The sequence below is a fragment of the Electrona antarctica genome (assembly GCF_951216825.1).
Source record: "Electrona antarctica genome assembly, chromosome: 7".
Lineage (NCBI taxonomy): Eukaryota > Metazoa > Chordata > Actinopteri > Myctophiformes > Myctophidae > Electrona > Electrona antarctica.
In genome coordinates, this window is record NC_136812.1 from 565316 (window position 1) to 579931 (window position 14616).

Below are 14616 nucleotides of genomic sequence, written 5' to 3' on the forward strand. Positions count from 1 at the left end.
TAGAGATACTGTCCCATACCAAGCTGTGATAGAGATACTGTCCCATACCAAGCTGTGATAGATACTGTCCCATACCAAGCTGTGATATAGATACTGTCCCATACCAAGCTGTGATAGAGATACTGTCCCATACCAAGCTGTGATAGATACTGTCCCATACCAAGCTGTGATATAGATACTGTCCCATACCAAGCTGTGATAGAGATACTGTCCCATACCAAGCTGTGATAGAGATACTGTCCCATACCAAGCTGTGATAGATACTGTCCCATACCAAGCTGTGATAGATACTGTCCCATACCAAGCTGTGATATAGATACTGTCCCATACCAAGCTGTGATAGAGATACTGTCCCATACCAAGCTGTGATAGAGATACTGTCCCATACCAAGCTGTGATAGATACTGTCCCATACCAAGCTGTGATATAGATACTGTCCCATACCAAGCTGTGATAGAGATACTGTCCCATACCAAGCTGTGATAGAGATACTGTCCCATACCAAGCTGTGATAGATACTGTCCCATACCAAGCTGTGATAGATACTGTCCCATACCAAGCTGTGATATAGATACTGTCCCATACCAAGCTGTGATAGAGATACTGTCCCATACCAAGCTGTGATAGAGATACTGTCCCATACCAAGCTGTGATAGAGATACTGTCCCATACCAAGCTTGCTAAGATGTTTAGGCTGCTTTTGGATCTTCCAGATGCTACTGAGTTCCCTAACACTGAGTTCTCTAACACTGAGTTCCCTAACACTGAGTTCTCTAACACTGGGTGTAAAATTAATAAAGTGTAACAATTTCCAAAATGTTTTTTTTCCCTTATTACTGTGAGAGTGATCCTTGACTGTCTCTCTATCCTGTCTGTCTCTCCCCTGTCTCTCTCTCCTGTCTGTCTCTCTCCTGTCTGTCTCTCCCCTGTCTCTCCCCTGTCTCTCTCTCCTGTCTGTCTCTCCCCTGTCTCTCTCTCCTGTATGTCTCTCCCCTGTCTCTCTCTCCTGTCTGTCTCTCTCCTATCTGTCTGTCTCTCTGTCTCCTGTCTGTCTCTCTGTCTCCTGTCTGTCTCTCAGGTCATGGTCACAGTCATTCTCTGTTCAACGGCAGTGTCAATCACGACCACACCTCCAAAGGTCACGACCACACCTCCAAAGGTCACGACGAAGGTCACGGGCACGCACACGGAGGTCACGGGCACTCTCACGAAGGTCACGGGCACTCTCACGAAGGTCACGGGAACGCCCACGGAGGTCACGGGCACTCTCACGACGAGCCACCCTGTCACGGTGAGTCAGCGTCTTCTAGGAGCAGATGAGGAGAAATTATGTCAGGTGAAACCAGCGCTAGCCCCTCCTATAAACAGCTTTAAGGGGGCTAGCCCCTCCTATAAACAGCTTTAAGGGGGCTAGCCCCTCCTATAAACAGCTTTAAGGGCGCTAGCCCCTCCTATAAACAGCTTTAAGGGGGCTAGCCCCTCCTATAAACAGCTTTAAGGGCGCTAGCCCCTCCTATAAACAGCTTTAAGTGGGCTAGCCCCTCCTATATACAGCTTTGAGGGGCACTAGCCCCTCCTATATACAGCTTTAAGGGGCGCTAGCCCTTCCTATATACAGCTTTAAGGGGCACTAGCCCCTCCTATATTTAGCTTTTGTCTCCACAAGTCTCAAGATTTGCCATTGACAATGAACAGAGAAATTAGGTCAAATGTCGCTAAATATGACGTAAATTAAACAGCAAAACATTAACACATTCAGACCGTGTAGGACATGTGGAATCGTCATATCTAATCCAACCGATGGATCCAGTGGTGCTTTATATTTTACTCATGATCAGAGCTTCCGTTGCTCCAGACTGTATGACGGAAGCATTTATATTTTACTCATGATCAGAGCTTCCGTTGCTCCAGACTGTATGATGGAAGCATTTATATTTTACTCATGATCAGAGCTTCCGTTGCTCCAGACTGTATGATGGAAGCATTTATATTTTACTCATGATCAGAGCTTCCGTTGCTCCAGACTGTATGACGGAAGCATTTATATTTTACTCATGATCAGAGCTTCCGTTGCTCCAGACTGTATGACGGAAGCATTTATATTTTACTCATGATCAGAGCTTCCGTTGCTCCAGACTGTATGACGGAAGCATTTATACTTTACTCATGATCAGAGCTTCCGTTGCTCCAGACTGTATGACAGAAGCATTTATATTTTACCTCCAGACTGTATGACGGAAGCATTTATATTTTACTCATGATCAGAGCTTCCGTTGCTCCAGACTGTATGACGGAAGCATTTATATTTTACTCATGATCAGAGCTTCCGTTGCTCCAGACTGTATGACAGAAGCATTTATATTTTACTCATGATCAGAGCTTCCGTTGCTCCAGACTGTATGACAGAAGCATTTATATTTTACTCATGATCAGAGCTTCCGTTGCTCCAGACTGTATGACGGAAGCATTTATATTTTACTCATGATCAGAGCTTCCGTTGTTCCAGACTGTATGACGGAAGCATTTATATTTTACTCATGATCAGAGCTTCCGTTGCTCCAGACTGTATGACGGAAGCATTTATATTTTACTCATGATCAGAGCTTCCGTTGCTCCAGACTGTATGACAGAAGCATTTATATTTTACTCATGATCAGAGCTTCCGTTGCTCCAGACTGTATGACGGAAGCATTTATATTTTACTCATGATCAGAGCTTCCGTTGCTCCAGACTGTATGACGGAAGCATTTATATTTTACTCATGATCAGAGCTTCCGTTGCTCCAGACTGTATGACAGAAGCATTTATATTTTACTCATGATCAGAGCTTCCTGCTCCAGACCAGGGGTGCTCCAGACCAGGGGTGCTCCAGACCAGGGGTGCTCCAGACCAGGGGTGCTCCAGACCAGGGGTGCTCCAGACCAGGGGTGCCTGCACTTTTTTGACTTGAGAGCTACTTTAAAAATGTACCTGAAGGGGCTTTAGAACTGGTGTACAAGACAAACACTTGGAATGGGATATAGAGGCAGAGGTAGGGATATAGATGAATGGGATATAGAGGCAGAGGTAGGGATATAGATGAATGGGATATAGAGGCAGAGGTAGGGATATAGATGAATGGGATATAGAGGCAGAAATGGAATTGGTAATGTTTTGTTTTGTAACTTTGTAGCTACTGATGTTTTTGCACAACACTCTTGAAAACAAGCTTTCAAGAGCAGCTGACGAGCCCTATTTAGGGTTAGGCTAACCCTAACCCTAACCCTAACCCTAACCCTAACCCTAACCCTAACCCTAACCCAAGCCCTATTTAGGGTTAGCCTAACCCTAACCCAAGCCCTATTTAGGGTTAGCCTAACCCTAACCCAAGCCCTATTTAGGGTTAGCCTAACCCTAACCCAAGCCCTATTTAGGGTTAGGCTAACCCTAACCCAAGCCCTATTTAGGGTTAGCCTAACCCTAACCCAAGCCCTATTTAGGGTTAGCCTAACCCAAGCCCTATTTAGGGTTAGCCTAACCCTAACCCAAGCCCTATTTAGGGTTAGCCTAACCCTAACCCAAGCCCTATTTAGGGTTAGCCTAACCCTAACCCAAGCCCTATTTAGGGTTAGCCTAACCCTAACCCAAGCCCTATTTAGGGTTAGCCTAACCCTAACCCAAGCCCTATTTAGGGTTAGCCTAACCCTAACCCAAGCCCTATTTAGGGTTAGCCTAACCCTAACCCAAGCCCTATTTAGGGTTAGCCTAACCCTAACCCAAGCCCTATTTAGGGTTAGCCTAACCCTAACCCAAGCCCTATTTAGGGTTAGCCTAACCCAAGCCCTATTTAGGGTTAGCCTAACCCTAACCCAAGCCCTATTTAGGGTTAGCCTAACCCTAACCCAAGCCCTATTTAGGGTTAGCCTAACCCAAGCCCTATTTAGGGTTAGCCTAACCCAAGCCCTATTTAGGGTTAGCCTAACCCTAACCCAAGCCCTATTTAGGGTTAGCCTAACCCTAACCCAAGCCCTATTTAGGGTTAGCCTAACCCAAGCCCTATTTAGGGTTAGCCTAACCCAAGCCCTATTTAGGGTTAGCCTAACCCTAACCCAAGCCCTATTTAGGGTTAGCCTAACCCTAACCCAAGCCCTATTTAGGGTTAGCCTAACCCTAACCCAAGCCCTATTTAGGGTTAGCCTAACCCTAACCCAAGCCCTATTTAGGGTTAGCCTAACCCTAACCCAAGCCCTATTTAGGGTTAGCCTAACCCAAGCCCTATTTAGGGTTAGCCTAACCCAAGCCCTATTTAGGGTTAGCCTAACCCTAACCCAAGCCCTATTTAGGGTTAGCCTAACCCTAACCCAAGCCCTATTTAGGGTTAGCCTAACCCTAACCCAAGCCCTATTTAGGGTTAGCCTAACCCAAGCCCTATTTAGGGTTAGCCTAACCCAAGCCCTATTTAGGGTTAGCCTAACCCTAACCCAAGCCCTATTTAGGGTTAGCCTAACCCAAGCCCTATTTAGGGTTAGCCTAACCCTAACCCAAGCCCTATTTAGGGTTAGCCTAACCCTAACCCAAGCCCTATTTAGGGTTAGCCTAACCCTAACCCAAGCCCTATTTAGGGTTAGCCTAACCCTAACCCAAGCCCTATTTAGGGTTAGCCTAACCCTAACCCAAGCCCTATTTAGGGTTAGCCTAACCCTAACCCAAGCCCTATTTGATGACAATGAAGTCAAAGTCACCTTATAATTCAATTGGTAGATGCCTTTTTTCTTTTTTAATTGTATATATGTTTAGGTCCATGTCATGTGATCTACTGGTAGATAGGTACTCTATGCCTCTATTATATTATTATGATTTATCTTTCCTCAGATGATCACACACCAGGGAAAGGAGCCAGTAAACAGATTCTACAGGGTGAGTCAGTCTGTCTGTCTGTTTGTATATACCTGTCTGTCTGTCTGTCTGTCTGTCTGTCTGTCTGTCCTACCGCCCTGTGATGATAGAGGATTCCTGCCTGCAGGGTGGAGGTGTGGCCAGTAGGTGGCAGTCATGCACTGTCAGCCACAGAGACATTGTGTGTGGATCCAATAGACATGAACACAGAGTCTCAGTGATATTATGAACAGAGTCTCAGTGATATTATGAACAGAGTCTCAGTGATATTATGAACAGAGTCTCAGTGATATTATGAACAGAGTCTCAGTGATATTATGAACAGAGTCTCAGTGATATTATGAACAGAGTCTCAGTGATATTATGAACAGAGTCTCAGTGATATTATGAACAGAGTCTCAGTGATATTATGAACAGAGTCTCAGTGATATTATGAACAGAGTCAGTGATATTATGAACAGAGTCTCAGTGATATTATGAACAGAGTCTCAGTGATATTATGAACAGTCTCAGTGATATTATGAACAGTCTCAGTTCAACATGATATTATGAACAGAGTCTCAGTTCAACATGATATTATGAACACAGAGTCTCAGTGATATTATGAACAGAGTCTCAGTGATATTATGAACAGAGTCTCAGTGATATTATGAACAGAGTCTCAGTGATATTATGAACAGAGTCTCAGTGATATTATGAACACAGAGTCTCAGTGATATTATGAACAGAGTCTCAGTGATATTATGAACAGAGTCTCAGTGATATTATGAACAGAGTCAGTGATATTATGAACAGAGTCTCAGTGATATTAATGAACAGAGTCTCAGTGATATTATGAACAGTCTCAGTTCAACATGATATTATGAACAGAGTCTCAGTTCAACATGATATTATGAACAGTCTCAGTTCAACATGATATTATGAACAGAGTCTCAGTTCAACATGATATTATGAACAGTCTCAGTTCAACATGATATTATGAACAGTCTCAGTTCAACATGATATTAGTACAGCGACACCCACATTTTCAGCATTTATCATTCCAACGTGACTTTGACCTTTACGGTACCAAACTAGTATTTGGTGTATTCCAGGTGTATTCCAGGTGTATTAACTAGTGTTTGGTGTATTCCAGGTGTATTTCTACACATCGTAGCTGATACTCTGGGGTCAATAGGAGTGATCATCTCTGCTCTCCTGATGCAGAAATATGACCTCATGATCGCTGATCCAGTCTGTTCTATGTTGATCTCTCTGCTGATAGGAGTCAGGTTAGTACACACACACACACACACACACACACACACACACACACACACACACACACACACACACACACACACACACACACACACAGTCTGTTCTATGTTGATCTCTCTGCTGATAGGAGTCAGGTTAGCACACACACACACACACACACACACACACACACACACACACACACACACACACACACACACACACAGTCTGTTCTATGTTGATCTCTCTGCTGATAGGAGTCAGGTTAGTACACACACACACACACACACACACACACACACACACACACACACAGTCTGTTCTATGTTGATCTCTCTGCTGATAGGAGTCAGGTCAGTACACACACACTCACACACACACACACACACTCACTCACTCACTCACTCACTCACTCACTCACTCACTCACTCACTCACTCACTCACTCACTCACTCACTCACTCACTCACTCACTCACTCACACACACTCACACACACAGGGTGGGGTGTTGTGAAACCACATGTTTAGCAGTCGGTCAGTCGGTCGTTACAATAGTTTGGGATTCTTCATTATAGTTTAGCTATAGTTAGATTAGACTCATTTTTGTTCTAATTCAGTGAGTTTTAGTTGGTTTTGACTTATTTTTGTTCTAATTCAGTGAGTTTTAGTTAGTTTTCAGAGCAGGTTTGATAGTTTTTATTTAGTTTTATTAGTTTGATATTTTTTTCAGTCCTTTTCAAGTCACCTGACGGATAAGGCAGGTGTAGGACTGGAAAGGCTCAGAGTAAATAGATAAGTCAGGTGTAGGACTGGAAAGGCTCAGAGTAAATAGATAAGTCAGGTGTAGGACTGAAAAGGCTCAGAGTAAATAGATAAGGCAGGTGTAGGACTGGAAAGGCTCAGAGTAAATAGATAAGTCAGGTGTAGGACTGGAAAGGCTCAGAGTAAATAGATAAGTCAGGTGTAGGACTGGAAAGGCTCAGAGTAAATAGATAAGTCAGGTGTAGGACTGAAAAGGCTCAGAGTAAATAGATAAGTCAGGTGTAGGACTGGAAAGGCTCAGAGTAAATAGATAAGGCAGGTGTAGGACTGGAAAGGCTCAGAGTAAATAGATAAGTCAGGTGTAGGACTGAAAAGGCTCAGAGTAAATAGATAAGTCAGGTGTAGGACTGGAAAGGCTCAGAGTAAATAGATAAGGCAGGTGTAGGACTGGAAAGGCTCAGAGTAAATAGATAAGTCAGGTGTAGGACTGAAAAGGAGTAAATATTGTGTGATAAAAACTACAACTCAAGAAAAGGAATAATCAGTTACAGATTAAGCTCATGAATATAATTGACTAAGACTAAAACTAAGGGCATTTTGTCTATCGTTCAGTTAGTCACATTAGTCACATGACGTCACATCATTTGGAGTGACGCCTACGCGGAAGGGTTGACTCCCACTTTTAGGCCAGTGCAGCCCATGCGTAAATCCAGGCTTTCATTTTTCGCGCAGACGAAATGAAAGCCTGGGTATCGAGGCTAGTAAGACTATAATTCAAGCTTCCCGTACAGCTGCAATGTTGGCTGAATGGGCTGTCTATGGGAAGATGCACCTTGTTAGCACCTTTCTGACAAGATGGCCGCCGTGTGCATATCGTCAATAAGCAGCTCCCGGCAGGATTCGCTGGGAGAAACTACACGCAGCTGCACGACATGAGACTAATTAATTAGAGCGACATAGAGAGAGAGAGAGGTGTGTGTGTGTGTGTGTGTGTGTGTGTGTGTGTGTGTGTGTGTGTGTGTGTGTGTGTGTGTGTGTGTGTGTGTGTGTGTGTGTGTGTGTGTGTGTGTGTGTGTGTGTGTGTGTGTGTGTGTGTGTGTGTGTGTGTGGGGGTACGGGTGTGCGTCAATTTAACAAAGGTGCAGAGATCAGAAATCAGCAGAGAGTGAGTGACGTTTGCGCTACTCTATGCCGAATTAAAGTGGACTCGACCCCAGACTTGTTTTTCTTCTCCCTAGAAATACAAAATGTCCGAGGCTAGTGCAGAGTCATATAGCTGAGAGAGTGACGACATTGAGGGGTCAGAAAACCGAGCGCTGTCCCATGCAGCCTGGATGGAGAGAGACAAGCTGGAGTTGGAAATACATTGTTTTCAACGAGGGCGGCGCAAATATCAGCAATTTTTGGCATGTGTGCAACATAACAACTGTTTTAAAGTATTGTACAGTAACAACTAAAGTCTCTGTAATGTTTATGTCGTACTATTGCTCGGGATGCACTGAATGGGGATGCCGAAACCGAATATGGGAAACAGTTGGCCGAATAGCCGAATATGATTAATATTATATATAATTTACTTTTTTTTTTACTAGTTGTTGTAGCTCTAACAGGTACGGCCATGACGGCAACATGATCATGGCAGAAGACATGATTACATTTTGATCACAACAAAACAGTATTGTTATGAAAGCTAAACCCGGTTTCTAGACTATTCAGTCTCGGCTGTGAAATCAACCCAACCCAATAAAATCAACCGAATTGTCGCGTTATGATTAAAGTATCCACAACTGTGACCTTTGTGTTTGACCTTTGTGTGTGACCTTTGACCTTTGTGTGTGACCTTTGACCTCAGTGTGGTGCCGTTGCTGAGGGAGTCGATCGGGATCCTGATGCAGAGAACCCCCCCGTCCCTGGACCACACCCTGCCTGAGTGTTACCAGAGGGTAAGATTTACACCCTAAATACACCCTAAAATACACCCTAAATACACCCTAAAATACACCCTAAATACACCCCTCGTCACTGGACCACACCCTGCCTGAGTGTTACCAGAGGGTAAGATTTACACCCTAAATACACCCTAAATACACCCTAAAATACACCCTAAATACACCCCTCGTCACTGGACCACACTTTACCTGAATGCCAGCAGAGGGTAAGATTATCACCCTAAATACACCCTAAAATAACCCCTACCGGTCGGGTGAGAACACCATTAAAACGCCACTATTTGTGACATTAAAAAGCTCTGACCTTTCAGAGTAAAATCTCCCATATCTGCCGGCACTGTAGCGCTCTTATTTTGAAAGAAATCCTGGCACTCGATGGGTTACCACACTAATGCAACTCATTGAGTTGACCGCATGTACCATTGGTGTGGTTTGAGTTGACCGCATGTACCATTGGTGTGGTTTGAGTTGACCGCATGTACCATTGGTGTGGTTTGAGTTGACCGCATGTACCTTTGGTGTGGTTTACCACACTAATGCAACTCATTGAGTTGACCGCATGTACCTTTGGTGTGGTTTGAGTTGACCGCATGTACCTTTGGTGTGGTTTGGCTTTAAAGTGTGAAAAACATATTTATCATTTCACTGCATCTTTAATGTGACACGTTCTCTCTCTGTGTGTGTGTGTGTGTGTGTGTGTGTGTGTGTGTGTGTGTGTGTGTGTGTGTGTGTGTGTGTGTGTGTGTGTGTGTGTGTGTGTGTGTGTGTGTGTGTGTGTGCACAGGTGCAACAACTCCAGGGTGTGTACAACATTCAGGAACCTCATTTCTGGACTCTGTGTTCAGACGTCTACATCGGGACGGTCAAACTGCTGCTGGCCCCTGATGCTGATACACGATGGGTGATGAGCCAGACACACAACATATTCACACAGGTACATACGCACACACACACACACACACACACACACACACACACACACACGATGGGTGATGAGCCAGACACACAACATATTCACACAGGTACGCACGCACACGCGCGCGCGCGCACACACACACACGATGGGTGATGAGCCAGACACACAACATATTCACACAGGTACATACGCGCGCGCGCACACACACACACACACACACACACACACACACACACGATGGGTGATGAGCCAGACACACAACATATTCACACAGGTACTGTACGCGCGCACACACACACACACTATTTTAGTGTCTGTCTCTCTCTCTCTCTCTCGCCCGCTCACTCACTCACATGTACGCACGGACACACACAGAAACTGTGGTTCTTTTTGTTTATGTTCCGCGCGGCTCTGAGGCTGAGCTGCAGTCAGTGCAACACTGGAGTGATCTAACATTCACAATGAGACAGAGAGAGAGACGGAGGGCGGAGTAACTTGGTCATGTTTTACGGACACTCCGCAACCTGTTTTTCCTCCCAGAATATTCTCGATATTTGCCGGCGGTGTATCGATTATTTATAGTGTGAGGAAGTATGGATATTTCAGCACACCCCTAATAGTAATGTCCCTTCTGGCTCCAAACAGGGCCGGATTAACACCTCTGAGGGCCCCTGGGCACTGAAGCTCTGAGGGCCCCTGGGCACTGAAGCTCTGAGGGCCCCTGGGCACTGAAGCTCTGAGGGCCCCTGGGCACTGAAGCTCTGAGGGCCCCTGGGCACTGAAGCTCCAAGGGCCCCCCTTCACCTCTGAGGGCCCCTGGGCACTGAAGCTCTGAGGGCCCCTGGGCACTGAAGCTCCAAGGGCCCCCCCTTCACGCGCGCTCAAATTGTGTGCTGTTTCGGAGCCGTTTTATGCCGTTATATTGGCCTATTTCCGGTCGCCTACCCCCCCCAGAGTGACAGCCAATCTAGCGCATTGTTGCTGCTTTACACACAATTGCACTTTTCAGCTGCCCTTCTCACCAACAATAAAACACTAATCTTTTTAGACACCATTTATTTAATTCGGATTAGCAGGGAATGAACTTCCCATTGCAGTCAGAACTACAGACTCACTCCCAATCTAAACTATGGAATGAACTTCCCATTGCAGTCAGAACTACAGACTCACTCCCAATCTAAACTATGGAATGAACTTCCCATTGCAGTCAGAACTACAGACTCACTCCCAATCTAAACTATGGAATGAACTTCCCATTGCAGTCAGAACTACAGACTCACTCCCAATCTAAACTATGGAACGAACTTCCCATTGCAGTCATAACTGCAGACTCACTCCCAATCTAAACTATGGAATGAACTTCCCATTGCAGTCATAACTGCAGACTCACTCCCAATCTAAACTATGGAATGAACTTCCCATTGCAGTCAGAACTACAGACTCACTCCCAATCTAAACTATGGAATGAACTTCCCATTGCAGTCATAACTGCAGACTCACTCCCAATCTAAACTATGGAATGAACTTCCCATTGCAGTCAGAACTACAGACTCACTCCCAATCTAAACTATGGAATGAACTTCCCATTGCAGTCAGAACTACAGACTCACTCCCAATCTAAACTATGGAATGAACTTCCCATTACAGTCAGAACTACAGACTCACTCCCAATATAAACTATGGAATGAACTTCCCATTACAGTCAGAACTACAGACTCACTCCCAATCTAAACTATGGAATGAACTTCCCATTGCAGTCAGAACTACAGACTCACTCCCAATATAAACTATGGAATGAACTTCCCATTGCAGTCAGAACTACAGACTCACTCCCAATATAAACTATGGAATGAACTTCCCATTGCAGTCAGAACTACAGACTCACTCCCAATCTTCCACCGTAGTCTGAAAACCCACCTCTTCAGACTCCATCTTAGCCCGTAGCCCCTCCCCTAGCCCATAGCCCCTCCCCCTAGCCTCGATTTACAGGCGAATGCAAAGACTCAACTTATGTAACTTAGATACGGTATAATTTTATAGACAAAGTACTCTATAGTGTAGACTCATAATATAGATATTCTACTGTTAGGTTCTTTAGCTAATGTATGATCCTAGAAGACTATTTCTATGTATGTGATGTAATTTATCACCATGTGTTGTTCTGCTTACTGTAAATCACTCTGGATTAAGAGTGTCTGATAAATTACTATACATTGTAAATTGTGTCTGTCTGTCTGTCTGTCTGTCTGTCTGTCTGTCTGTCTGTCTGTCTGTCTGTCTGTCTGTCTGTCTGTCTGTCTGTCTGTCTGTCTGTCTAGGTGGGAGTGAGACAGCTCTACATTCAGGTGGACGTGGCATCGATGTAAAGAAGAGGTTTCTGATTGGTTGAAAGCCTCGTGGGACCAAAAGCCCCCCCCCCCCCCCCCCCCCAACACGGACCAATGACTGAGCAGCTCCGCTCACTGGACAGCCAATAGGAGGGCACCGCCCAACTGGACAGCCAATAGGAGTTTTAAAACCTGGTCTCTCAGCTCTCCTCCTCTGACGTTACAGTGAAACTGGTGACCTGCAGTAACGTGACCGTCTCGTAGCACGTGTTATGAACCAGCCACGGGCACACATTTCTACAGGTCACCAATGTCACTGTAACACAGAGGAGCCTCTGAGCTCTCTCTCTGTGTATATGTCTCTCTCTCTCTCTCTCTCTCTCTGTGTATATGTCTCTCTCTCTCTCTCTCTCTCTCTCTGTGTATATGTCTCTCTCTCTCTCTCTCTCTCTGTGTATATGTCTCTCTCTCTCTCTCTCTCTCTCTCTCTCTCTCTCTCTCTCTCTCTCTGTGTGTATATGTCTCTCTCTCTCTCTCTCTCTGTGTATATGTCTCTCTCTCTCTCTCTCTCTCTCTCTCTGTGTATATGTCTCTCTCTCTCTGTGTATATGTCTCTCTCTCTCTCTCTCTCTCTCTCTCTCTCTCTCTCTCTGTGTATATGTCTCTCTCTCTCTCTCTCTCTCTCTCTCTCTCTCTCTCTCTCTCTGTGTATATGTCTCTCTCTCTCTCTCTCTCTCTCTCTCTCTCTCTCTGTGTATATGTCTCTCTCTCTCTCTCTCTCTCTCTCTCTCTCTCTCTCTCTCTCTCTCTCTGTGTATATGTCTCTCTCTCTCTCTCTCTCTCTCATTGGTTCTTCATCTCGTCAACGTTTAAGTGCCTTTTTCATCGACCAATCAGAGACAATCGGGGAATCCCCTCCCACCGGACCACCGGACTTCCTGTCACATGACGTGAGCCCCCCCCCCCCCCCCCCCAGAAGGACTGAATCAGTGTTGTCGTCTTAAAGGGACATTTCAACCAAAATGTTGGTGTGTTTAAAAGTTCATTCCATTTATTTACTTATTTTATATCAGTTAAATATATAACTGTTATAATATAACAGTTTTATATCAGTTAAATCATTGAACTGTAATTTATATGAAGAATAAACATAAAGATACCCCAATAATGTCTTCTAACACCTCATATTTCTATATCAGTGGTTCTCACAGGGTTAAAACCTCATGTTTCTATATCAGTGGTTCTCACAGGGTTAAACCTCATGTTTCTATATCAGTGGTTCTCACAGGGTTAAAACCTCATGTTTCTATATCAGTGGTTCTCACAGGGTTAAAACCTCATGTTTCTATATCAGTGGTTCTCACAGGGTTAAAACCTCATGTTTCTATATCAGTGGTTCTCACAGGGTTAAACCTCATGTTTCTATATCAGTGGTTCTCACAGGGTTAAAACCTCATGTTTCTATATCAGTGGTTCTCACAGGGTTAAAACCTCATGTTTCTATATCAGTGGTTCTCACAGGGTTAAAACCTCATGTTTCTATATCAGTGGTTCTCACAGGGTTAAAACCTCATGTTTCTATATCAGTGGTTCTCACAGGGTTAAAACCTCATGTTTCTATATCAGTGGTTCTCACAGGGTTAAACCTCATGTTTCTATATCAGTGGTTCTCACAGGGTTAAACCTCATGTTTCTATATCAGTGGTTCTCACAGGGTTAAACCTCATGTTTCTATATCAGTGGTTCTCACAGGGTTAAACCTCATGTTTCTATATCAGTGGTTCTCACGGTTAAAACCTCATGTTTCTATATCAGTACAGTACAGTACAGTACAGTACAGTACAGTACAGTTGAATACAGTACAGTACAGTACAGTACAGTACAGTACAGTACAGTAGAATACAGTACAGTACAGTACAGTACAGTGGAGTCCTGGCCAGTCCAGTACAGTACAGTACAGTACAGTACAGTACAGTACAGTACAGTGGAATACAGTACAGTACAGTACAGTACAGTACAGTACAGTGGAATACAGTACAGTACAGTACAGTACAGTACAGTACAGTACAGTACAGTACAGTGGAGTACAGTACAGTGGAGTCCAGTACAGTACAGTACAGTACAGTACAGTGGAATACAGTACAGTACAGTACAGTACAGTACAGTGCAGTACAGTACAGTGGAATACAGTACAGTACAGTACAGTACAGTACAGTGGAATACAGTACAGTACAGTACAGTACAGTACAGTACAGTGGAATACAGTACAGTACAGTACAGTACAGTACAGTGGAATACAGTACAGTACAGTACAGTACAGTACAGTACAGTGGAATACAGTACAGTACAGTACAGTACAGTGGAATACAGTACAGTACAGTACAGTACAGTACAGTACAGTACAGTACAGTACAGTACAGTGGAATACAGTACAGTACAGTACAGTACAGTACAGTACAGTGGAATACAGTACAGTACAGTACAGTACAGTGGAATACAGTACAGTACAGTACAGTACAGTACAGTACAGTACAGTTCAGTTTTTGGC

The 14616-nt window shown here is 44.4% G+C and overlaps 1 protein-coding gene across 1 annotated transcript in view; it reads left to right on the forward strand.

Annotated features, from left to right (window-relative positions):
* Window positions 1-12907, forward strand: part of slc30a7 (solute carrier family 30 member 7) — a 45043-nt gene extending 32136 nt beyond the window's left edge. The window contains exons 6-11 of the mRNA XM_079505345.1: window positions 1079-1291; window positions 4852-4896; window positions 6011-6146; window positions 8729-8819; window positions 9610-9759; window positions 12060-12907. Coding sequence (XP_079361471.1) covers window positions 1079-1291; window positions 4852-4896; window positions 6011-6146; window positions 8729-8819; window positions 9610-9759; window positions 12060-12107 — 683 coding nt within the window. The 3' untranslated portion in view covers window positions 12108-12907. The remainder of the gene's footprint in view (window positions 1-1078; window positions 1292-4851; window positions 4897-6010; window positions 6147-8728; window positions 8820-9609; window positions 9760-12059) is intronic.
* Window positions 12908-14616: the final 1709 nt, after the last annotated feature.